General features: G+C 31.8%; 2 protein-coding genes across 3 annotated transcripts; one reads left to right on the top strand and one right to left on the bottom strand.

Annotated features, from left to right (window-relative positions):
* Positions 1–1699: 1699 nt before the first annotated feature.
* On the bottom strand, positions 1700–10683 carry LOC134690527 (sulfotransferase 1B1-like). The gene is made up of 6 exons (XM_063550493.1): positions 10602–10683; positions 6681–6901; positions 5417–5749; positions 4121–4221; positions 3574–3784; positions 1700–1830 (listed from the first exon to the last, which is right to left on the bottom strand). The coding sequence occupies exons 2-6, from the start codon at positions 6895–6897 to the stop codon at positions 1709–1711; spliced, it is 984 nt and encodes a 327-aa protein (XP_063406563.1). The 5' UTR covers positions 6898–6901; positions 10602–10683; the 3' UTR covers positions 1700–1708.
* A 6706-nt stretch (positions 10684–17389) lies between these two features.
* On the top strand, positions 17390–22906 carry LOC134691379 (baculoviral IAP repeat-containing protein 3-like). Of its 2 annotated transcripts, none has more exons than XM_063551891.1 (5): positions 17390–17443; positions 18551–20115; positions 20723–20927; positions 21226–21426; positions 21827–22906. In XM_063551891.1, exons 2-5 carry the CDS (start codon positions 18565–18567, stop codon positions 22021–22023), a joined length of 2154 nt encoding a protein of 717 aa, XP_063407961.1. In that variant the 5' UTR covers positions 17390–17443; positions 18551–18564; the 3' UTR covers positions 22024–22906. The 2 variants fall into 2 exon arrangements, with proteins under 2 accessions (XP_063407961.1, XP_063407960.1); XM_063551890.1 differs by having other exon boundaries at positions 17422–17465.
* Positions 22907–27659: the final 4753 nt, after the last annotated feature.

Here is a 27659-nt window from a genome sequence, read left to right as displayed (position 1 = left end):
ACGGTTGGTTCAAAATTTTTAAAATTTTTATATTTTTGTTAAAGGGTCAAAGTGAATACAGTGTCAAAATTTTATGAAAATTAAACGAGCCAAATTAATTTTAGTGAAAGTGTTGGGTACCACCTTAACTGCATGTTTGAAAATTTACAATGTCCATCAAAAACAAGTGTGGTTTAAACGCCAATGAGCCGCAACCTAGCGACAAAAATATCCAAAAGACATGTGAAAGTTTGACATTAAAAAGAGATGTGAGGTCTCCTCAATGAGACAGCATTCCAGCGACAAAATATATGTATTAATGAACTATTCACTTGGGTCATGCTACAAATATTATGTTTTTCTCAATTTTTTGGTATTTTCCGAAAATAAAAATTACTGTTCGCATTCAATAGTTAATACTGTTGAAAAGCGGCACAAAAAACGCATTTTCTGAATGCCGGGTTTTAATATCAGTCCCATTGTTGTCATAAGAAAGTAGCAACAACGATCGTTTCTAAGGGCTTGCTTTCCGACTGTACATGGTAACATTTTACAGAAATATATGCATTCCCACCACGAACGCGGACCAAGATAAAAAAAACTCCTACCAGCCATTGAGGCCCGATCGTTACCATGAGTTCTGTTTTATCAGTGAAGAACGGATACAGTCCAACCACACATTAATGAATTATTACCAAAAAAAAAACTGTCCATAGAACCTATCAATGATAATGAGGGAAACTTAAAATGCCCATATATGGTAATCCTATGACTTCCATTGTTGCTTTAAGAAACGGGGTCAAACCGGGGTCAGCTTTCCCACTGAATATCAAAGTCACTCAGTTTTTGGGTGGGGCCGTGTTGCTCAGTCTTTAGTTTTCTATATTGTGTTTTATGTATTGTTGTTGATCTGTTTGTCTGTTTGTCATTTTTTCTTTTCTAACCCTGGCGTTGTCATTTTGTTTTGACTTAGGAGTTTAAATGTCTCTTTGGTACCTTAACTTTCGCCTCTTTTTTTAAGTTTGTATGTCAGTATAGAAAGCAAACAAATTTAATTTTGGTAATTGAAAAGAAGTGTCTCGGTTAAAAATTTCAAATACTAGTCCCACGCTTTTATATTTTTATAAATTACTTTATTTTAAAGCCTTCTTTAAAAAGAAGCACAAAATGGCATATACTAGTAGACCAAGTATATTAGCAAAAGTTAAAGACAATAATACACAAATGTACAATAGTACAGTAACACAATTACGGGATGTATAAGCAATACATTTTGTTTAGGGGCCAGCTGAAGCACAACCCTGGTGCAGGATTTTCTCGCTGCATTGAAGAGCTATACCCGTTGGTAGACTGAGGCTGTTGTTAATTTTGCTCTTTGGTCGGGTTGTTGTCTCTTTGACACATTCCCCATTCCACATTTCCATTTTCAATTTTATCTCATTTTATATGAAACTGTGTTTCAACATTTCAATGTCAATCGTTATGCGCACGGACGGAAGGGAAATAAATAATTTTAACATAAACAATAAATTAAAAAAATATATATATATAGTTTGCATTACAACTATTCACACGAAACATGATATACCGGTATAAATGAGCTTAAAGCATGCAAATAAGTAAAATAAAAATTACCAATATGATGCACGAAAATGACTGAGCTGGAAACTTATGTACATATTTGTATTATTATTGAAAATGTATGACAAAAAAGTTTATTATTAAAATGCTATGTATTTTTAATCTCATAGAAGACATCTAAGTCAATATCTTTCATCTCTATCTCAAGCAATGCATCAAACTTTTCATTCTGCGCCACTGTAAAATGATTCTTCCAGTCAGCAACGGCACCTAGAAAAGAAGAAATTAAACGTTAGACGCAACATGTTGGTATAAAGATAATTGCATTTATTTTATGATAAACCAAGAGGACAAACATATCTTTAAAGATTTGAGTTCTAATTTCTGTTAATATTCTGTTAAGGGCATACGATACATCTACAGGGGAGGTAATGACGTTGCTAACGTAAAATGTTATTTTCGCGACGTCAAACTGTGACATATCGGGAAAAGATGCATTTTTCGACTGATTTTTATCATTCAAACTGATTTAATTTGAAAACGAGTTCATGGACCCCTATTTTTCAAAACAGCAATTTGTTTCATTTTGCAGGGAGATTATGTGATTAAATTTTATAAAACTGTAAATAGAGGATTTTTTTTAATTTTGATAAACATGCAGTAACAAACGACGTTTTTCCTCAATTCATGAATATTTGATAAATATGAGTTATTTCTGAATAAAAAATTGCATATTTTTTTAGCATATTTATAAAATACAGAAATTACAGATTATTTAACAAAAAACAATTTGTGTTGTTCATTTATAACAAAAAAGTTATGTCTTTCTTTCGAAAAAGAAATTACGGCCACAAATCTGAATTTTGAACAAATATACAAAATTTCGACTTCATTTTACTCAAAAAGTAGAACATGAAGGTATATTTTTTATGACATATTTGATTTAATCAGGTAAAAAATAGCCTATATGCAAATTTTCATGAACTTGTAAATACAGGATCAAAACTGTATCGTATGCCCTTAAGAGAGAGTCATATCTCTTGCACGTTAAAGATTTCGAAAAAGGGTAGGCTAATGCCGCTACAAGACAGCACTCGCACCCGCAAAGTGGAAAGGGATTAATATAAGTTGCAAAACTTGTTTCCCAATCCACTATAAATAAATATGTTTAACTAAAACATGAGTGACGTTCTATAATTAGGGAAATTGCATTCTCCATCTATTTTTACTTTAGCATGCGTAACATCCCTATTGTACCGTTGGTGATATTATCCGTCAAGAATAAGAAAAAAGTTAAAACATAAAATGAACGTTTGTTCCAACATTTTTCAAATACATACTAAAATCTTCTGAGTAACTAGAATACTTCAACAATCATCAAAGCTGTGTTATCTACCTTAAAGATCAGTGTTTGGTAGTCTTTGTTTAGGGGGGAAAAGGGGATCTATAAATGTCAGATATTCGAAACACTCTGGTTTTATTAATGTAGTTTGCAAATACAGATTTTTCTTCTAACCTCTTCTTTTCCTCAAATAGTTAAAAAACGTTAATTGATTTTTTTTTTGAAAATGGTAGAAAATCCTTGTTATTTTTTCACACTTTTAAAAGAAACAAAAAGGTGCCAATAATAATATAAACGCATGAAAAATTCTGAGAAAATCATTTTCCGACATTTTTACACTTAAAAACAAGTGCACAGACCTTAATTTTGTTCTGCTTTCTTAGTTTCGTTATATGTCTTATCCATTCATAACAGTCGTTTAAAAGCTTATTACTTTAATTTACAGCCGATTTCAATGAGTATGTAAGCGGGTTTCGTTAGATCTCCAACGCGACATATCAGAAAACGGGAGCGATGAGAGATTGGTTTTTAATTAGATTGCGGTTTAGGAAGCAAGCATACTAACCAAATATATTACCTTTAGCTACATACTCATTGAAATCGGCTGTAAAAAGAATATTAACTATCCTTTACTGAGTATACCTGATAAAATTAAAAATAAAGAGCTTTACCTTTCCTGTAAATTTCCGGAAGTTTGATACTTGGATTCTCTTTGGTTGTAGACTCTAGTAGGACTTTCATTTCATTGCCCATTGTTTTTACATCTTTGTCCGCCTTTTTTAGGTTTTTAAAATCACATTTGTTAACTATATCTTTTACTAAATTCTCAGTCACATGAATATTAAGGAAATCTGCTATCCGTCCTATTTCTGTAGACGGATCCTGTTAAAATATTATTTGAAATATAATTTTAAAAATTTAATTCATTAGTAGTTTACTGTATGGTCTTTACGTGTCAAATGTGTATTAATTATTACAAGGTGTTAATAGAAGATATCCATACACGAATTAATAGTTAGTTAATTGATGTTAAAACAAAACTCTTCGGAATTGCATGACTCTTAAGATTTATGACATTGCTGTCATTTTAAATGAATCGAATGACAAAACAGAAGTCTAATTGCCAGGATCGTTTTCGTCATTTTAATAGTGCTTATATCTTTTTGAACTATCGATAAAAGAAAAAGATGAGGCACAAACATAAAGAACGACACTTACCGATTTTAATTTTTCAAAATGTACAGTGAGAATGTTTTTGTTTTCTTTCTTCGACCATGACATTTCCCTCTCATAAGCAAACCATGTGCCATAAAACTGTACTGTAAACATAAAGCAATGTGCATATAATTGCGGTGTGTCTTATACTACAGTAACGTACAAGTATTGAAAGTTGTTTCATTGGCACCCATACCACATCTTCTTATATAGATATAGGAAGATGCGGTATGAGTGCCAATGAAATAAATCTCCATCCAAATAACAATTAAAAAAAGTTAACAATTTTAACCATATTATATCTTTATATGACGTATAAGATTAAGAATAGAAATGGGGAAAGTGTCAAAGAGATAACAACTCGACTAGAGAGAAACTACAACCGAAGGCCACCAATGGGTCTTCAATGCAGCGAGAAACTCCCGCACCCGGAGGTGTGCTTCAGTTGGCCCCTATTTTTTTACACTAGCTCAGTGATACCAGATTGCAGATTTGAAACCCGGATATGTGTTTTCTCAATCGAGTTATGACTTTTGAACAGCGATATACTAATGTCTCCTTTACTTATTCATTTTTTTAAAGCACTTCCATTCAAATACAAACAGAAATATATGGTGCGGGACAAACGAACAGACCGACAAACCGGAAATCAAATTGCCGCCTCCAATCTTACTGTTATTTTTAGAAATGTTCGAGGATGAGTTTACTTTCTATAGTTCATCACTTTGCAGTTGTTGGAGTTTTTTGGCATCAGGCAAGAGATTTATTTTCCCAGAAGTAAAGCAGGACGTGATTTTTCATTGTTTTTTTCAGAACCAAAAAAAATGAATTGAAGCAAATCATTTCGTTCTACCCGGGCGGCGGCATTTGGTTATATTGGTATAATGATAAATAACGGTACACTCTTTTTGTTTGTTAGCATTATACCTCTATGTATACTGCATCAGAATAAAAGATAAATCTCGAGAGAAAAAATCAAAACTAAGAGGTGTATTGGAATGCCAAGTTCACAACTATTTAGCAACACATTTATTTAATTATACAAGAAAAATATCGAGTCAAACAATTTATGAAACAAGACTATGCATGTTAATTACAAAATTCACCAACATAAAAATCTTAAAACTCTTTTCAGATTCAAAGAAAGCAACCTCTGTATAGTTGAAAAAGAAAGCTAACACATCGCAAAAAGCGCATCCACTTTCCTTTCTTAGGAGTAACATGTCTATATGTTCACAATATACGGACTATTTTAAAAGATGCGAGATCGGACTAATTTTCGTGATAATAAAATCATACCTTCACCGAAAACGTAATCGTTAAAGTATTGGTTCCATATGACGTTTTCACATTTTGGTCCGAAAAGTCCCGAATTGACAGCATGATGGTACATTGAAACATACATGTCTTTAGGATTCCGAGTAACATGGATAATTTTTCCGCCATTTTCAATCAGCTTTCGTGGTAAAAATCTGTATGGAAAATGAGTGTTCAGTATCCGCGATGATTCACTGCTGCCAACTGAACTCAGGTCAATTTTTCCTTCAATCATGAATTCTTCTTTAATATCTCTTTGGTAGTCGGCTTTTCCTTTTATTAACATGCTCACAATCTCCCAAACCCAGTGCGTGCCTGAATAGAATATGTAATAATAATAATATTAATTATGCTCTAATTAAACAATACTTTAAACATTAGGGAGCAACCATTTAACTTCAAAGGGAAGAGGGTAATTTAATCATTAGTTTTTCGACGCAATAAATCAGATTATCTATTTCAAAACTTAAAATCAAATTGGTGATCAGATTTTTTTTTTACAGAAAAACTTGAAAACATTACCTCCCTCATTGAAGTTTAAAAATGGTGGTTCCCTAATTGTCACGGTTCGGTGTTCGTGCTACATTCGCCTCAATACCTAAAGTACTTAGGAAAATCGTTTTTTTTTTCTCTTATCTAGAAATGAGTTTAAATCCTTCAAAACTGCTTCCAAACTATTTGCATCAACTACATTGTACTACAAATACACATGTGGAGCAGGATCTGCTTACCCTTCCGGGGCACCTGAGATCACCCCTAGTTTTTGGTGGGGTTCGTGTAGTTTATTCTTTAGTTTTCTATGTTGTGTCATGTGTTCTATTTTTGGCTGTTTGTCTTTTTTCATTTTTAGCCAGGCGTTGTCAGTTTATTTTCGATTTATGAGTTTGACTGTCCCTTTGGTATCTTTCGTCCCTCTTTTGTAGGAGCGATATTTTCTATCTGTTTTTAAGCTTTAGTTATAATTTGTTAATTTGCATAGTACATAAATTATTGTTAGTGTTAATGATAAAAAAATGATTTTTGCCCCATTATAAAATATTAAGTTGAAGTTTCTATATTAACAAACAGATATATACGTGATCTTTTGTATATACCCCCCCCCCCCCCCCCCCAAATTAAATAATACGTCATATAAGATTGATTGATTTTTGGTTGATTAATGTCCAGTGGCAAACATTTCATGCATTTTCAAGACGATCGCCGTTTAAGATTGAAATTCTATAGGGGTAAACATTAGAAACCTCACCACATTTAGGATAAGCTGCTATTAAAATGTTATCTTCTTTTAATGCCATATTCTGAATCGCTTGTAATCTCTCGGCAATGTGTGAATTGTCTCCCCAGAATGTCATAAAGGGGTGTAGTGCTATTTTGTCCACACATGGATTATCGATTTCGAAGTCACCGTTCTTATACTGGTACCTCCGAACAGTAAACAGTTCACCATTTCTGTCTGAGCTCATTATCCTGTAAAAGAAATGAAAATAAGGGCGTAACCATTTGATTTTAGGGAGGGGCGTAGCTAAGATGACATTTAATAAAAAGACAGGAAAGGAGTTTTGGACAAATAAAAAAGGGAAGGTGGGACACGTAGGACTAGACTGCGGAAAGCCCTATATAATAAAAGATACAAAAGAAGCAGTGGCAAATCATATTGTAAACTGGAAAAGTTGTGCGTAGAAGAACTGAAAATACTTTTAATTGCGAACAAAATCTAATCAAACGGTATGATGAAAACAACGTTACTTTATATTTCAATATCACATTGTACCAGGTTCGAACTAAACTAATAATGTTCTTATTAATCATGTTAATGTTCCGCATTAATTCATATTGGATCGTCATCATCTAATCAATAGTTTATATAAATTATATTGCGACATGATGTTTACGGTTTAAAAATACATCTATAATATGATCTAATATTACTCCCACACATTTTTGTAAACAAGGAAATAATACTATTTACAAACACATTAACACGTGTTTATGAATAAAATGGTACTGATTTCAGCATACTTCGAGATAGTTCGATTTTTCTTTAGAAGTTAATGTGTGTACGAGCCTTTATTTACATATAATATTGTCGGCAAAGCTAATTTAACCGAAGCTACATGTATCCAGAAATAGAAGCCCATTCATAATAAAGATAAGTACCAAATGGGAAAACGAAATATTTCCACTGAAATGAATATAACAGTATGTTTTCCTCACGGAATAAATGGCATAGATTATTTGTTTCAATAGGAACAGATATATAATGACATATTATACATATATATATAAAATTCTATTGGAAATCTGTTTGGCGAAACAAAGATATACGTCGACAAAGTTAGGGTAAGGCATTCACATGTTTCATACTTATATATACTTATATACTAGTCGTTTAAACATCAACCCAACAATGTTAGATCTGTAAATTTGCTTTCGCAAATTTTTGGTTCTTCCCTCGCCGGGATTCGAACCCATGCTACTGTGATATCGTGACACCAAATCGCCTGCACTGCAGCCGTCCCACTAGACCACACGACCACCTGGGCTCTCATATACTAGTATATAGATATTTTACAAGCAAAAATTTGAACAGTTCTTGACTTTACATTTTTAAAATACAAATATACCCTTATTGTCTATATATTTTCGTTTTTTTTGTCTCATATTTAATACTTCGTGATCCTTTTCTTGTCAACTTATTCTTATGATACATACAGGCTCCATACATATTGAGGTTTTCATGAAGAACATTAAGAAGCTAGTATCATTCTTCAACTAAACGTTTCGCTTTATAAATGATGCATCATCTCACGAAATAATAAAAAAAAAAATGATGACTTTTTTGAACGCTGATATCTAAAGTGAAATAAACTTAAGGATTCCACAGATATACAATGGAGTCCCCGGTGTCCGCGCGGCCCGTGATATCGCGCATTAGTTGATTTCGTCATATAAACACAGTAACACTTACAAAATCGTTCTTGCTATTGTTTTAGGACCCTTTTAGCCTTCCGAAGGGATAAAAAAGCATAAAATTGATAAGTTCAAGAATTAATTAATAACTGCAATCCCGTGATTTACCATATTTAATTTCCATAAAAAAAAAATACAACATCAGATTATTTTTGTTTTATTTGAGTCAATTTAATATCAGATTGAAATATGTTTTGCTCTGTATCCTTGGAAGTGTGTTTGGTACAAACTCAGCTATATTTCGTAGTATAAAATCGTTCCTTTATTTCAAATAAGCTATTTTTGGAAGGCATGCGCGAAATCACCGGACATTGGAGGAACTCTCAGAACAGGGGTTTTCCTAATTTTGGACACACATTACACAAAATCTAAAGGATAAAACCATACAAACAGAAGATTTTATGAAATAAAAGTATGTTATGAATGTGTTCACACAAAAATATCCAATTATTGGTTTTATCAGTTGAATGAAGTGAATTCATAAGTCTTAGGTGCGCGGATACTCCGGACTGCACCGCACGTCTGCCTCGTATGATATATTGACTTGCATAGATATATTTAGAAATTGACGATTTGGTTCAGTTAAAAAAATATGACAAAAGGATTGATTTGAAATTCCCAATTTGTTAACTTTTCATTTATATCAAGCAACTTTTTAGCAGCGCCTTTATATTGAGTATATATACGTAGATCTCTTTATTGATATCCTATTTCAGAGCTTGTATTTCCCTGAAAAAGGGTAGGTGCAAAAATGCATAGAATGTTTTATGGACACTGTCACTAGTTGGTTTACCATTATGGAATATCGTTGTTGCAGATGACCACTGATATATCCAATTGGTCCGAGACCACCATTGTCGTCCCTTGATTTGATTTGACAAATATAGTCCCTAGTGTTGACAGTGGTTTACTTGCCATTAATTTTTATACCCCTTCGAAATTAATTTCTCCATTTTTAATGCCTCAAATTGCAAGTAGGGGGATGAAATTACACTTTAAAAAAAATTTGGGTCCAGAATTTTAAAGGAAAGTAGTGGTTTGGTCCAGCTGAAAAAGGTTGAAAATTAGCACTTCGGAAGCTGTCAAAAGATTTCAAGACGCCCTAAACATACAATTGTCCACATTTTGAGTTAGAGACGATGAAGTTTCTATAACTTTGATATAATTTGTCCCAAAAGTAGTACAACACACTGTAAAAGTTTCTTTGAGAAAGCGCAGGTGGAATTTTTTTAATTTTCATTAATGTTCTAAAAGAAATGCACTACGAAATAATTGTGTTCTCGGACCAATTGCCGTAGCTACAATCCAATACTGTATTTTTCGATTATGGCATCAGCTAAGGAGACTTAACACCAGTGTACTAGAAAACACACCACGAATAGTAGCACGTGTAAAACAGGAACTGCGCTTATCCTTTAGGGTAATCTTAGTTCATCCTCAAATTTTACTGTGGGTCGTTTTTTATTTTAATTTAATCCCTAGTTTTTCTGTGAAGTGCTTTGTATTCTTCGTTTCATTTCATTTTGTCAGTTGTTTCTAATATTTATGCATTTCGATTGAGACCAATCGTCATTTTTTTAATTAAAAACTTACATCAAATGAGTATAAAGCAATCTTTTTTCAAGTATTATCAAAGGTACTTTGGGAGAGGACAGCCCTCCCCCTTTTTCCAAAATCCTTTTTTCTCTCTATAAATTTCAACTATTTTCACTTTTTCTGTATTATATGATCATACAAATACCACAAATAATTTGTATTTTGCTATTCACTATCAATTCAACCAATGAACACTGTTTTTAAAATGAGTATTGCCACGTTTGGTTAAAATTTGACCAATATTTTCAGAAAAGCAGATTTTTATACTGACTAAAAGTTAGAGCTGAAAAGTTAACAAGTTAAAGGACGCGTGACGACGGTCCATATTGTCTATTAACGCTAATACTGTCAAAAATAGAAACAATAATACGGATTTTGTAAAAAAAAAAAAAGGGGGAGAACTAAAAAAATTGTCCTGTTTCTAGGTGGCAATGATATTTATCACAAAAGCTACTGATTTCAGAGTTTTGACTTACCAGTAAAACGTTTTAATTTGACGTATAAATAATCAGTTTGTCTATTGCCTTTAATATACCTGATTTACTTTGTGTTAAGAAAATAAAACATGCAAATAAATGTAAATGATACGACAATCTCTTACCCAAGTTCAAGTTTTGTAAACAAACTGCATTACAAACTAGGTCATTTACCTGTGTAACATGTATGCACAAATAAATTTACATATACTAGTATAAAATAGAAGAAAAAAAACGAAATGTTGGACACAGCCCGTCCAAAGTGCAGCTATATAACTGCCGAAATTTACCCATGTGTTTTTAACGAATCGAGATAATCCTCTTTTTGAACAAAGAGGTTGTAGTAAAGAGGCTGCTTATTTATCATTACGTAAACATGGTGGAGATGCGCAATTTCCTCAAAGCAAGTGTAGTGCACATTTAGGTTGTACGATATGGGGGTTTTCTCATGATGAAGTTCTTTGGTTGACATGTAGCTGATAACTTCATTCTATCTTCCAAGAATATGCGCTTCATGCTTCACCTTAGATTGACAGAGAGTTGTTGTTTATTTAAAATGTTTAACGCACAAACTTTTCAATCAAAGTGTCCCAGGGTAAAGTTGGAATCAACTTATCGGAAGTGTTACAGACTCCTTCATATACAAATTGATCACTTATTTGACATCTGTGTCTGCATTTGACATGTAGAATCAGCAATTCTGTCCTCCTTTCCTACCGATTGAAATCACAGAATACAACATTGTGTCAGAAAGACTCAACCAATACCTTTAAATCTTCGAAATTTTCATTTTTCTGATAAGAGTAGGCTTGACAAACAAATATCATTTGCAATTTACAGACAAAAAATGAAAAAAATATGAGACTGACATTATCAAATATTATTTTTTCTGATACCTTTCGGTAAGATCTTGTGATTCTTATCTTAAATCGTAGTCAAACTGAAATAATAATCTTTAGAGTTATAAAAATGTTCAATCACGAATCGACACGCTGGGGCCTGGTTCTCGAAAGTATCTTATGACTAAGACATGTCTTATGAAAGCGAAGTTGAAGATTGATTATATATTACAAACAAATTATCAACTCATATTTCAAATCCTTTTTGAATAAAATTTCATGTTCATTATAATGAAAAAAAATATATTCGTAAATATTAAGAATGGTAATAATTAATAAGCTCATACTTTTCATTTTCATTTTTATGTTTATCAATTTTTAATCATTTAAAATAATGGAAAATAATGTTCACTTATGACAATAATAAGAGCATGACATACATGTACATCTTATGATACTTTCGAAAACCAGGCCCCATGGTTTACAACTAAAAGTACATGTACATATCATACTTCTGACCATTTCCTCATGCTTATAAATAGAGATGTTTAATTGTTTAACATCAGTCACACTTTTCTTACGTACGTGTTATGCAAGTGTAAAGATTGACAGTGTATTATCTCCCATTAATCAGGTAAATCTCAACCGTCAAAGGAGTCAAAACCAGTCAAATGTGCAATAAGTAAACCTTATCTATTTTTCATGTAAACATGTATTTGATACCTAAGTAATGTTGAGTTATGCCGACAATTCAGACATCTTCGCTCGTAATAATCAAGTGATTCAACCATGATAAAGAAAAACAAAACTCATATATAAGAAAAGTATATACGACATGATTTTTTAATTGATTATGTTATTTATTTAATTAAGAAACAAATACTTATGTATTTCTAGACGTGCGTAAGAGCTGTTTGAAAAGTCAATGTATCTGAATCGCATTTTCGCTAGTAGTTCTTTAGATGTACACACAATGAACGCTGACACCCCCAAAAAATTCTCAAGAAAAGAAGCATTCCATTATCATAATTATATATTTGATATAACGAATATATATATAAGCTTTTTCTTTTTGCTCCTCTTAAAATTTATTGTGTTAACGCTACCATAGGAGAAGTCGTAAAGTCATGATCGAATATTGCCTATATTTATCAGGAAATCAAATGATAATTTGAAATTTGCATCATACGTTAGTAAATAATTCAGTAAAATACGATAAAAGTTATGACATAAAGTAACTTGGGACACTTTCGAAAAAGTATCTTACAACTATGACAGGGGCTCATACAGACATGTTTTTAATCATAAAATAATTAAAGAAACTAGGCAATATTCAAGTAATAGAGGGAAAGTTTGATACTGATGTTTTTTATGTTCTTATGTTCTTCGGACAAAACAATATATGAGGGTATGGGTCTGAAAACAAGTTAAGCTGTTGGGATTAAGATTTCATCGTTTCTTTTTTTTTCTCCGAGCGAACTATTTCAGTCCTGATTTCCCGGAAAAAAACACTTCACAGTCACTGCGTACTCAGTGGCGGATCCAGAAATTTTCATAAGTGGGGGCCCATTGACTGCCGAAGAGGGGACCCACTCCAGTCAAGCTTCAGTGATTATCTATATAATTAACCAAACTTTTCCAAGAAAAGGGGGAGAGGCATGAAAAAAAAACCTGTAAATCCGCCTCTGGTACTTAATTCTCTTATTTTAATAATTACACTTTAAATATTGTCACTGTGTGTTAAGCAAATGCCAACTAATTGAATTGGCATCAGTGGTATCAAGCATTTGTCAGTAATTTTCCTAGAAAGCTTTTGTCAATTACATTTTTTATTTGAAATAAGCTGGTCCAGTGCTTGATGACGTTCAAAAGTAGAAACGAGACAGCAATCTGACAAAACAAAAAAGACGCCAAGAGGCGAACGGTCTTGCAACAATATATAAAGTCTTTATTGGCTTGTGATTCATTTCTTTATTCCATAATTTTAAATAACAGTTTTCTGTATTCTCTATTTATTTTGACCATTGTTCTCAATTTTTTTATTTCCGAACCCCATTATTCTCTTATTTTATTATTTTCGAACCCCATTAATATTCTCTATCTTTTATTTTCGAAATCCATTATTCCCTTTTCTTAATTGTCTTACCCTTTTTTTTTTTTACCTTTTGGCTCAGGATATAGATATAGGAATTAGATGTGGTATGAATGCCAATGAGACAACTCTCCACCCAAATAACAATTTATAAAAGTAAACCCTTATAGGTCAAGGTACAGCCTTCAACACGGAGCCTTGGCTCACACCAAACAGCAAGCTATAAAGGTTCCCAAAAAATAGTAATGTAAAACTATTCAAACGGGAAAACCTACGGTATAATCTATATAGAAATAGATACTCTAATATATAAACCCAATTTTGATCTTATATGGACACGCGTCTTTGTGGTATGCTTTTAATTACTGCAAATCTATGATTGTTGGTTGTTTTACGCCGCATTAGCACAAAAAGGCTATATCGCGGCAAATCTATTATATAAAACATTACCAAAATTGCTAAGAAACTTATGAAGCTTAAGAAATTGTAAATTAAGAGAAATGTCTTAAAACTATTTTCTACGGAAATGAATTTCTGCGTGGAAATCGTCGACCTTACCTCTTTCAACATGTTTTTCCTACTACATACATGTATGTGTGCACATTTACCTCTGGATTAGGGGTTTCTGAGTACATCTACAGCCTCTCCCGAATCTGTAAATTTTAAATATTTAGTATTATAGGAATAGGCTTTTAATTTCTGGAACTGCGTGGATGTGAAATTCTCACATATTACTTACAAACAATAGTGCAAATTCTTTATGATAATTTTTATCCAAAACAAAGGGTAGGTCTGGAGAGGGCAGTGGGCGCCGGTAGCGGTTTGTGGTTGTGAACTACAACGGAAAAGGCAATTGATTTTTTATAGAAAAGTACTAAAAGTCTTGTAAATTAATGAAAATAAAAACATTTGATTAATTAATTGTTCATAGAATTAAAATGTTTTTCCTGAAAATTTATAATTATTACAACACTCATAATATAATTTAACTTTTATAAATAATTAACATTTGGACTTCTCCGTTTTGGTTTCAGATCATATTTGATTAGGTCAGCATTTAAAGAACACCTTTAATTGTAAATACACAACTATACATGTAGGAGCATGTAAACCTATTTATAAATAGAATTCCTATGATAGGAAATTTAGAAAAAGATTAATGTATTATCTATAAATATCGAGATCAACATACTTGAATGGTTATATCGACATATATCAATTGACAGTTACTTAGTGTCAGAGGTACGTTAACATTTAATATAAACTAATGCCCTATATGGAAATAAGTTATAAAAAACTGTAAAAATTGCTCAAAATAGTTATCCCGAACTTATGATTGGTTTGTAATATAGAAACAGATCTCAGAAAACAATTCTATATACCTGTATATTGGGGAAAAAAATTGAGACAATTGTCTTTGGATATATACTTAGCCTTATAAACCAGCCATAATATATATGTTGACTCTTCAAATGTAGCTACATGTATGTTTAAAGGTCTTTCTTTGCTGTCATATGCAAGCAATAATCAATGGTAATATACACAAAAGTTGCAACTTGCCTATTCCGATTCCTTCTAGATTTTCCACTGACAACATTTCAACGCTTACAACTATAAGCAATGAACTATTTATTGTCTCTGGGCTTCCAAAATGTAGTAAATTACTCAATTTTCAACAGAGATCAATCTCACAAACAGGTTTGTAAAATTACTGTTAAGGTATGTGAAATGGCTTTGAATTCAATATTTGCAATTTGTATAACACAAGAACTAACCTTTATTTTCACAGAAATAAAAGAAATGTTCAATTCTCGGTACAATTAAAAGTTCTGATTTGCAAAGCCATTTTACAATATTTTTTAAAAAGTTTAATACGACTTTAAGGAAGCAAACTTTACAAACTATTTAGATCGGCAATTTTGTCACATGTCTTATTTCAAATGGCCACGTTTTATTGGTCTAAATTGACGATATTTTAGGTTATAAATCAAACATTTTCTTCCGCCACTTAAGGCGATTTCTGTGAGAAAAAAGAGAATTTAAGGGAAAAAGTCATATACGACATTTTGGAATATTTCTTACTGTGCGTTAAGCAAAATTATCAAATGATATATAAAGGTGTATTGAAAGCTACATGATTTTTTCTGTATTTAAGTATTTATTATTATAAACTGGAGGGGCGAACGTGCTACATCTTTTCTTGATCAGAGGGCTCTCACTTGCAACTTTCAATATTTGATATCTTATTTTTTGATTTGGCTAAAGTTAAATGGCTGCGTGAATGCAAACTTCCTCAAAAGAAATTTTAATCTTGATTCCGAACTCTGTGTAAACGGAAAGATTAATGATGTTGTTGTTTTTTTGTTGGTTTGTTTGGTTGCTTTTTTTGGGGGGGGGGGGGGGGGGTCCTCTGTTTGGCATATAAACTGCATGAATAAAATAAAAAACAGCTGCGCCATGAGCGCATGATACGCCCGACGTCCGGTGTGGAAGTTTATGCAATAATCATAAATAGTTTCTGAGAAAGTTTTAAGCAATAACCATATATTGTTTTTAGGACACGGCGGGACATGTGAAACCCCCAACCCTGTTTTTTTAACAAAAAACTAAATATCAATAAAATAAAATTTTGAATCAAAACCAAAAAGTATACAGATCTTTAGACTAATATAACAAAGAAGTGTGTAAAGTTTTAAGCAATAATCATAAATTATTTTGGAGATACGGCGCGACATGTAAAAAATACCTCCCCTGTTTAATAAAATACTCAATAACTCCAAAATAAAGTTTTTTAAATCATCACCAAAAAGTATACAGATCTTTAGATTAATATAACAAAGAAGTGTGTAAAGTTTTAAGCAATAATCATAAATTGTTTTTGAGATACGACACAACATGTAAAAAAAACTCCCCCTTTTTTACAAAATACTCAATAACTCAAAAATGAAATTTTGAATCATCACCAAAAAGTATACAGATCATTAGATTAATATAACAAAGACATGTGTAAAGTTTTAAGCAATAATCATAAATCGTTTGTGAGATATGGTGCGACATGTAAAAAAACCCTCCCCCTTTTTTACAAAATACTCAATAACTAAAAAATACAAATTTGAATCATCACCAAAAAGTATACAGATATTAAGATTAATTTAACTAAGAAGTGTTTAAAGTTTTAAGCCATAAAAGTTGTTCTCAAGTTACGGTGCGACATGTTTACGCCGGACAGACGGACAGACGGACGGACACCGGACATTTGTATACCATAAATACGTCCCGTCAAAATTTTGACGTGCGTATAAAAATAACAAAAGGAATGTACGCGTTTGTGCAACTATGTTTATTTCAAAGAATATGTGTTTGTCTTAAAGTTAGAATTATGATTTGGTGACATTTATCGCATATGGCAAAATATGGGGCACTATAATTGCTAATGTGCGAAATTTGACTGTTGGTTCATATATCATTTTTAGTTTCATTTTTTTTTGTTACCTCAGCGTTTAAAAAAACTACACATATCAACATTAAACAAAATGTTAACAAAAACGCATACCTTTTTTAATGTATATTGGTAATAGTTAAATATAATTTCAATGGCACAAATGAACCATGTTTAATAAGTAAATCTTTAAATATATTTGTAATAATTTAACAGAAAATTCCCAAATAATTGACAAATAAAGAAGTGATTGGATAAATATAACATAAGATTGATCATTTGCGTGTCCAAGATTAAAAAAAATAAAAAAGGGGGGTGTAGGGCGTACCCCAAACTTAGCAACGTTTGGAGGGGAACTTAAAAAAAGTCTGAATAAACTTATTAATAAATGGAGTCAAAAAGGGGTCTTATCCCCGTTCCCCCACCTATTCAGCCTCTTTTTACATCATATGTTAGACGTTTAAAAATAATCAATTGATCACGAGGCGTTTTGGATGAATCATCACTATTCTAGATAATTCTAAAAATAAATATATATATAATATACACATGTAAACAGTATTACTCATTATTAGGGATACCCTTTAACAAGCTAAGGTAAACGTTTCAAAATATAAATGTATGCTTATTCAAATATTATAGTTATAATATAGGTTATTAATGTTTTAACATATTATTGTGATTTATAGTAACAATTATGTCATCTTTTCTCGATTTGAATAAAAGCTATCAAAAATAAATACTTTATGGCTATCAGTTGATGAAAAAGGGGGGGGGGGTCATATAGTTACAACATGGACATTCTTTATTTAAACGAGCAAATGTACGGATAACATTGCAAAAAATATAGTATTTACGCATAATCAGATAATTTCTTATCAAGTTAGTGTTTAACTATAACGCCTTTTCGTTTAGTTTGAAAATAATAACAAATTTGTTTTACAACTGTTTTATTATATAATTATGCATGTGTTTCCCTTGTAATTTACAAGAACCTCGTCTGCGCTCATTGTTTTAATTTTTGATCTACTCTATCAAAAAAAATCCATATTATAAGTTTCAAAATCTTGAATGAAATTATACCTAAAATTGAGAAAGGAATATTTAATGTTTTTTTTAAGTATAATACTTCAATACTTCAAATCTTTAAGCATGTTAAGGTTTGACACACAAATGTCAATGAAAAAAAATAATTTCAAAAAAAGAACCAATGAAAGTGCTTTATTTTGTGTAATTTGTTCCACTGCTTTAATAATAATTGAATAAACTTGGCAAGTTCCACGTCATTCATCTATTTATACATGTTATACAGTTGTGCAACTTTTTTTATCAATACTTTCTTCTATAGATATAGCTTCAGACATAAGCCTTGTTTTTAGTAAAAAAAATATAGTTGTGCAATTTTTATCTATTGAAAAGTTCTTTCGTGACGTGTTGTAACATCACATATTTCAACATAGAATAAATATATCAGAAAAATATCAAATATGATTTTATAGAAGGATGAATGTAACAGAAAATAAATAGGGGGAGGGCATACAAATAAAGAAGAATGGAAAATTAGAATTAAAAATATAAGGGAAAAAATGTCTGAAATATATTAAATGGAGAATAACAATGAATAATATGTTAGTATCAATTATTATCTAATCTTGATACAAGACTATATTTCTCTACTTATTTTTTTATTTTTCTTTTATTTAGAAGTTTCTGCAATTATGTGTTGTTCAGATACGTCAGATTTTATTCCACTAATACAAATTCAACAATTACGCATCGATTCAACAATGTGCCAACCAAGATTATTCCAAAGATCATTTAGTGATACTGGGCAAGGGCCTCTCATGCTTTCTCGTTCTGTACAAACTGACCTAACACCAGAAAGCACGTGTTTACAAGATACTGACGACACGCATGAACATGATACGACACATGACAAAGAGAATGAAAAAGGATATGAAAAAGTTTGCAGTGACCTGAAAGAACTCGACGAAAAAGTTCAACAACTGACTCTAGCACTAAACCTTTCGGGCCCAGCAAAAATTCCAGAAATTATAAATAGACTGAAATCATTCGCCAAAATTAAAGAACATTCAACGAATTTAAGACTGACCATAGAAAGACTAGAAACAATGGCTGACAAAACAATGTCTTCGGATATGGAACACGTTATAAATCATCAGGAGTTTATGGCAATACGCTATAGTACTGCTTTAAAGAATATTGCGACCGTCAGTAAAGTTCAAAATGAATCAAGCTTACAACAGAATAAAGACAGCTACAATGTACTTGGAGATTTATTGCGAGTACGCATTTTTCCACAGTCTCAACCTCAATTATGTCCATTCAGTTTAACAAACTATTTTGAGAGCATTTCAAGTGGTACGCCAGTATCCCATGGCGAGTCAATGTCAAATGAACTTCTTAGAGTGTCATCGTGTAGCAATTTCCCACGAGAAATTGATATAAATCTAATTAAAATGGCTAAGACTGGTTTTTACTACATTGACGGAAAAAAAACAAAGTGCTTTTCGTGCGGAGTTACATATGACAAATGGAAATCGGGTGACGACCCTGTCGTCATGCATCGCATGCTGTCACCATCATGCGCACTGCTAGCGGAACCAAGATTCGCATCGTCTGGAACTCAAGAAGAACGGACAACGGTTGTTTCGAATAATACTGAGTCTACTGTTGATACAAGAACTGTTACAAGTCAAGGTTTGAATCAGTCAGAAAATGCATCATCAACATCAGAACCTAGACTACAAGTAAGCTCATCTTACAATAGTACCAGCAACAATGTACAGGAAAGACTGGGAAACCAAATACGTTCACCATCTAATAGGGACAGAACTAGCTTTGCAACAGGGAACGCGAATAGTCAAGAAACACAGACATCCATTGAAAACAATAATGCTACTGGTACAAGTTCATGCCAGCATAACACCGAATTCGAATCACTTGGAATACACCTGGAAAAACCTAAGTATCCTAACTATGCATGCTTGACTGTTCGGATCAGTTCCTTTGAAGGTTGGCCATCATATTTAGACCAATCACCACGTCAGATGGCTCTAGCTGGTTTTCTGTTTGCGGGATACCATGACTATACCAGATGCTTTTTCTGTGGGGGAGGACTGCGAAACTGGGAAGCAGGTGACGATCCATGGGTTGAACATGCCAGATGGTTTCCGAAATGTACTTTCCTGAAACAAAACAAAGGAGAAAATTTCATCAACGCCGTTCAGAAAAGACAAGAAGAAATAGTAAGTACAAAGTTTACAAAATTCAATTAACCCGAATGTACATTGCAAAGCCGAAAAAATACTTCTTATTGTCTAATACATATTATTTTCAAACCTATGTTCTATAATGGCAAACTTATGAGACAAAATGAAAATGATGATATCAATGATAAATTTGATAACAATGAGACCAAAACTTGACAAACATAAAGACGATTTCAATGAATAACGAACTTCCTTATCCGTTTACATGCAAAACTAATACTATTGTCTTTTAGAGAATATATTTGATTTTGATCATAACACCACTTCAACCAACTTAACTTTTTAGACAACACTCACCCCTCCTAAACAACAAATAATATCCAAATCTAAATCAGTGAACTCGTAGGAGTGAACAATGCGCACCGGTATGTGGTAGATAGATGTACCATTGGTGTTCTTTTTTGTTCAATTACATGGTTGATTGTTGTTCTTCTGAGTGACACGATGCAACATGCAGTTACATTGATTTGCATATAAAACAAACTATCCTTTTACCAGTTTTCATACATGGTTTATCCAAATTTTTTAAATTTTCCCTAACATTCATTGACATTTTAAACAAGATTGATCTTTTCTTTTTCAGGACCGAGAAACCAATGTAACAACTGAAAATACCAAGACGACAGCACCAAGTGCTCAAACTTCCTCCTCTGCTGTTTATACCAGTACTACTAGAACAACACACAATGACATATTAAAAACAGTTGCTGCTAGAAGTGTCATTGAAATGGGATATACTGATCAACAGGTTATAAATGCCTACCAGCATCTAACGACTTCCGGAAAAGGTATGAACTCTTGCAATTTTATTAGATGTCTAAAACGACATAATACGAACGATATATAAGAAGATAAAGGCAGTTAGATTTGTAGCCTTAATCATTATTACTAAACTACACAATTAATAAAATGAAATTAATATTAGTTAAAAGAAATTAAAAAAATAACAAGTTTATATTTCACCCTTATGAATCAAAAACAGATGTTTATAGAATTGGTGAAATTCACAGCTGATGCGCAATACTTCTTGTTTTGATCGCTTGCATGAAATATGCAATATCATATAATTATTCATAATCATTTCAGATATGAACAGCATATCAGCAACAGACGTAATGCACATTTTACTAGATGATGATACTCAACATCAACAACAAGGAGCAACAACAGACGTGACTCAACATGGTAATAACACGAACACGGCAGGTGACCAGAAATCAGATTGTACCAGTACTCAGTGCAATGGCTTAGACAACACAGTAATTGAACAGAATTTACTCTTTGATGGTATGCTTTCTATTGATTTTCTCACATTTTGTAAACAATTAAATTGCCAAAGCAAGGAAATATACTAAATTAAACTCCATGTATAACAGATATTTCAGATTTTTAAGTAATACCTTTTAGCAAGTAAGCTCAAAACTAGAAAATGACGAATTTCTGATACGACATTGAAAAGTTATTGAATTTTATTCTTTCAAGTAGCGACGGGCGTATCATTGGCTCATTGCGCAGCTGTTTATAGATATATTTTTAATAAGCCAAAAAAAATAAAATTTACAATTTGACATTAGCCATGTTAGTACTGACTTCCTTCATTTTTGTTAGCTAAAATAGTATAAACTAGCAATCAAACAAGAGAGCATTTTGCACAAATACAGAAACTGTATTTTTATTTATATTTCAGATACAGAAAATTTGATAGAAGAAAACAGACAATTGAGGGACCAGCGACTCTGTAAAGTATGTTTAGATCTAGAGGCATCCATTGCCTTTCTGCCATGCGGACATATTGTGTGTTGTATTGACTGCGCTCCTGCCATGAGAAAATGTCCCGTATGTAGGACGTATGTCAAAGGAACTGTAAAAACTTATCTAGCATAAGTTATATTTCAGTGGATCAACCAATCAAATGATAACGATGACTACCAAATCAACCTGCAACGAGAAAATGTACCATATGCAGGACTTACGTTAAAGGAACTGTAAAAACTTACCTCGCATAAGTTCTAATTTTGTGGATCCGTAAATGATTCATATGACCCTCCAATCATGTGCCAAAATCAATCTCAAAAGTAAAATTAAGTTACTATTATTGAAATTTATATTTTGTATGAGCTATTTTATTGTTCTTTTAATTGTACATATTATGTATTTATTATAATGTTGTACTTCTGTGTTTAAAGTTTTGATGGTTTGATGAAAAATGGGATGCTTTACAATTTTTATTAATACAATATAATATATTAAGAATTGTATTATGTTTCAAATACTAAATTAAATATAATTATTTTCAATGATGCAGATCTTAAATAGTGTAAATTGTTTGATTGTAAATTGGAGTCTTTGATAGCTTCTGTTTAATTACTTCATACTTTTCATAGATTGGCCATGGTAATAAAGAACTTTGTATTTTTTTAGCCACTTTTCGCCAACTCATTTCCTGTCGATTTCCTTCATATTTAATTATACATATTTTTCAAAAGCTTTTGAGAATGTGATAGGAAAAATGCACTTAAGAGGTTTAACATAAAAAATAGCCTAAAAGAAAAAACATTTCGATATAGATTTATATTTATGACGCATTTACACTGCAAAAGTAGTCAGACGTATATATCAAATTTACATCTTCAAAATGAGGACGAGATAAACACATATAAAATAGATTTTGGTCATTCGGGAAGTAGCTTGATTTTAAAATGATTAATAATGAAATGATTTCCTCATAGGCTATGACACTATTTTTATCAATGCTAATATTTTGTGTTCTAAAAGTGATCCAAGTCTTTCAGAAGTTTTGTTTTAATTTTTTATAATTTTTGTTGTTGAATGCGTACATCACTAAGCATGTACCTTGTTATCCTGTTTACCTAAATTAGGTTTACTTTTGTTATTGTTATTCTTAAGGTTGATTTTTATGTATCTTGCTAGGGCATATTATTATAACACTTAAAAATGTTTTAAGACTTTTAATACTTTTGCTGGTTATTACATGTGTAGCTCAGGTAAGACGCACACTCCTATGTTTTGTTTATTTATTACTTGTGATTCACTTTATACATGGTCACCTGTCATAACTTCACGAGAAAATGCACGTGCTATTGTTTTTTTAAGCATTGTTTTATCTCAATATTTATTAATATTGTAACTTCTTTCAGTATTTTTGTCATTGTTCATATTTTATATCCAATTGCAAATATTTGTTATCTTTTTATTGCTGTTATTTTAATTAAATAGATTTCTTATAATTGTGTTCGCCAACTTAATTATTCCTTTGTTAATGAAACATTAAAAAGTATTATTCAAAAGATTCAATTTCCGATCAATTCAATCATAAGGATTGACCAAGATAATTTTGAACATTCCTGTAGTTCTTCTGTCCGTTGGAACATGTTTAACTTTTGCGAAAGTAGATTGTCTAAAAGGCTGTGCATATGTTTAAATTCGCAAGCACGACAGGTCATATTTGGTAAGTTGAATTCGATACTTCATGAAAGAAGAATGCCATGTACTCTGTACTTTGAAGGGACGCTTGGAATTATTCAAAAGGGTTCTGTTAGTTGCTCTATATTTGAATTTCGTCCCCGTTTTAGTACCTCTTACTCCGTTAGGTCAAAATGTGCTGCGCTCCATCCTGTCTACATACCTATTAGCTATTACATTCCTATTGAGTTAATTGATTTTTTTTTTGAGAGAACAGACGTATTACATTGATATCTATTATTTGAATGAATATTCATGAAACATTTGCACTGGGCATTGATCAAATATGTTTCGTTGTTATTCTAAAATCCATTGTTTTGCACTACCGAACTCTTAACTTCGATACAAGTGTTGAATGCTCTATGAATAAGTGTGATGCGTCCTGAAATCTAGGCCAAGCGTCGTATATATTACATGTCGACTTAAGATTTTTTTTATAAATATCCATTTGTTATGTTCGGACATTTTATTTAAATTAAAGTTCTTTTACTGAACTGATATGTATTATCCCATGTTTGCTCATATTGTGAATACATGTAGTTAATCTATTTGTTATTATCACTATTATTCATGCATGTAGTTCATCGATTTGTTATTACTAATATAAAACTTGACTATTTAATGCTTTCAATACAAATTTATATCAAGTCTATTAAAATCGAAAAAAAAATCGGTTAACCGGTTTGTGTTTTTAGTATTCGGTACTCGGTCGTTCAAACGGTTAACCGGTTAACCGATTAACCGTTGACAACACTAGTATATACGATTAAAGGTGTTCTTTAAATGCTGACCTGATCAAATATGACAAGAAACAAAAAGGGAAAAAATAATTATTTATAAAAATAAAATTATATTATGTGTGGTGTAACAATTATAAATTGTCAGGCAATTGATATCTATTCTATGAAGAAATAATTAATCAAACGTTTATATTATCAATACAGGTACTTTTCTATAAAAATCCATTACCTTTTCCGCTGAAGCTTACAAACAGAAACCGCGTCCGGCGCCAACTGCCCTCTCAAGACCTACCCTTTGTTTTGTATAAACATTATCATAAAGAATTTTTACTTTTGTTTGTAATTAATATGTGAGAATTTCACATCCACTCAGTTCCAGAAATTAAAAGCCTATTCCGATAATACTAAATATTTGAAATTTAAAGATCCGTGAAAGGTTGCAGATGTACTCAGAAACCCCTAATTCAGAGGTAAATGTGAACACATGTATGTAGTAGGATAAACATGTTGAAAGAGGTATGGCTGATGATTTCCACACAGACATTTATTTCCTTTGAAACTAGTTTTAAGACATTTTTCATCCTAATTTACAACTACTAAAGCTTCATACGTTTTCGTAGCAATTTTAGTAATGTTGTCTAGATTTGCAGTAATTTACAATAACAATCCATTACGACGCGTGTCCATAAGATCTATAGATGGGGTTTACATAATAAAGCAGCATGAGCTAAAAGGTAAAGAATAAAGGGTAAACGAATTAAGAATAAGGAAAAATGGATTTCGGAAATAAAAGATAGAAAAATGTAATGGGGTTCGAAGATAAGGGAATAATGGGGTTTGCAAATACATTTTTTTAAGGGAATAATGGCCGAAATAAATAGATAATACAGAAAACTGGTTTATAAAATTAAAGAATAAAGAAACGAATTTTCAGCCAAATTGATAAAGACTTTATATACTGTTGAATACAGTGAGTTCACCTCTTGGTGTCTTTTTCGTATTGTCAGATTGCTGTCTCGTTTCTACTTTTAAGCGTCATCAAGGAATGGACCAGCTTATTTTAAATAAAAAATATAATGGACAAAAGCTTTGTAGGAAAATTATTGACAAATGCTTAATATCACTGATACCCATTTATTGACATTTGCTTAACACACAGTGACAATATTTAAAGTATAATTATAAAGACGAGAATTAACTACGCAATGACTGTGAAGTGTGTTTTACAGGGAAACCAGGACTGAAATAGTTTGCTCGGAGATAAAAAAAAAAAAAAAAAAGAAAAAGAGAAACGTTGAAACCTTAAGCCCAACAGCTTAACTTGTTTTCAGACCCATACCCTCATATATTGTTTAAAATTTGTCCGAAGAACATAAGAACATCAGTATCATTTTTTTCTCTCTTTTATTTGAATATTGCCTAGTTTCCTTAACTCTCGTATGATTAAAAACATGTCCTATGAGTATGACTGTTTGAGGCCTTTCATAGTTATATGATAAATTTTCGAAAGTGTCCCATGTAACTTTATGTCATAAATTTTATCGTATTCTACTGGATTGTTGACTAACGTATGATGCAAATTTCAAATTAGCAATCATTTCCTACTAAATAGGCAATATTCGATCATGACTACACGAACTCTACTTATGGTAGCTTTAACACACTATACTAAAAGGAGCACACATAAAACGCTTATATATTCGTTATATTAAAAATATTGTAAGTTAAGATAACACAATGATTCTTTTCTTTGGATTTGGTTTAGGGTGTCAGCGTAAATTGTGTGTACATTTTAAGAATTAAAATTGAGAATAGAATGGGGAATGTGTCAAAGAGACAACAACCCGACCAAATAAAAAACAACAGCAGAAGGTCACCAACAGGTCTTCAATGTAGCGAGAGAAATTCCTGCACCCGGAGGCGTCCTTCAGCTGGCCCCGAAACAAATATATACTAGTTCAGTGATAATGAACGCCATACTAATTTCCAAATTGTACACAAGAAACTAAAATTAAAATAATACAAGACTAACAAAGGCCAGAGGCTCCTGACTTGGGACAGGCGCAAAAATGCGGCGGGGTTAAACATGTTTGTGAGATCTCAACCCTCCCCCTATACCTCTAACCAATGTAGAAAAGTAAACGCATAACAATACGCACATTAAAATTCAGTTCAATTGAAGTCCGAGTCTGATGTCAGAAGATGTAACCAAAGAAAATAAACAAAATGACAATAATACATAAATAACAACAGACTACTAGCAGTTAACTGACATGCCAGCTCCAGACTTCAATTAAACTGACTGAAAGATTATGATTTCATCATATGAACATCAGACACAATCCTTCCCGTTAGGGGTTTAGTATCATACCATCATTACATATATGAGAAGAACATAACCCGTGTCATGTCAGCAACTGTTTTTAGAATAAATGTGTTTAGTTCCGATGCAAAGACCTTATCAGTGACTCAATATTAACGCCAAAATATGCAATCTTTAATGACTTGACAACAGTATAGTAATTATATCCCTTCTTGATTAGTCTATTCAAAAGTTTTGTAAGTTTCTGAGGTGAATACTGACACCTTTGTGCTTTATAAAGAATATTTCCATAAAAAATTGCATGTGAAATACCTGAACGTATTAGAAGTCTGCATGTTGAGCTATATTTACGAATGATGCCTTTATACCGATGATAAAATTTAATAAATGTTTTGACTTGTTTGTAATATCGAAAACCCTGGTGTAATAACTTTTCAGTAATACATTAATTTCTCTTGTTAAAATCTAAAACATTGTTACATACACGAGCGAATCTTACAAGTTGAGATATATAAACACCGTAAGATGGTGACAAGGGAACGTCACCATCTAAAAACGGATAATTGACGATAGGAAATGAAAAATTATCCCTTTTATCATAAATTTTAGTATTCAGCTTTCCGTTAGTGATATAGATATCAAGATCGAGAAAAGGGCAGTGGTCATTGTTAGTATAAGCTTTATTTAAAGTAAGTTCAACAGGATAAATTTCACTAATATACATACTGAAGTCGTCATTATTGAGAGCCAAAATATTATCCAAATATCTAAAAGTATTATTAAATTTGTTTATCAGATGTTGTTTCGTATGGTCTTTACTTATTTTTGTCATAAATTGTAACTTATAACAATACAAAAACAGGTCCGCAATAAGTGGTGCACAGTTAGTCCCCATTAGAATTCCGATAATCTGACGATATACGGAATCCCTAATGCGAACAAAAATGTTGTCTAGTAAAAATTCAAGGGCATAT

Source organism: Mytilus trossulus, chromosome 11 (assembly GCF_036588685.1).
Source record: "Mytilus trossulus isolate FHL-02 chromosome 11, PNRI_Mtr1.1.1.hap1, whole genome shotgun sequence".
In the NCBI taxonomy this organism is placed as follows: domain Eukaryota; kingdom Metazoa; phylum Mollusca; class Bivalvia; order Mytilida; family Mytilidae; genus Mytilus; species Mytilus trossulus.
The sequence above is the reverse complement of the archived record's forward strand: the minus strand, read 5'-3'. Positions and strand labels throughout refer to the sequence as shown.

Coding starts and splice junctions, on each gene's coding strand:
- LOC134691379 (XM_063551891.1), top strand. CDS start 18,565: ATGTGTTGTTCAGATACGTCAGATTTTATTCCACTAATACAAATTCAA. Junction 20,116..20,722: donor AGAAAAGACAAGAAGAAATA/GTAAGTACAAAG, acceptor TTTCTTTTTCAG/GACCGAGAAACCAATGTAAC. Junction 21,427..21,826: donor ACAGAATTTACTCTTTGATG/GTATGCTTTCTA, acceptor TTTATATTTCAG/ATACAGAAAATTTGATAGAA.
- LOC134690527 (XM_063550493.1), bottom strand. CDS start 6,897: ATGAGCTCAGACAGAAATGGTGAACTGTTTACTGTTCGGAGGTACCAG. Junction 5,750..6,680: donor AGCAGCTTATCCTAAATGTG/GTGAGGTTTCTA, acceptor TATTCTATTCAG/GCACGCACTGGGTTTGGGAG. Junction 3,785..4,120: donor ATTTTGAAAAATTAAAATCG/GTAAGTGTCGTT, acceptor ATATTTTAACAG/GATCCGTCTACAGAAATAGG.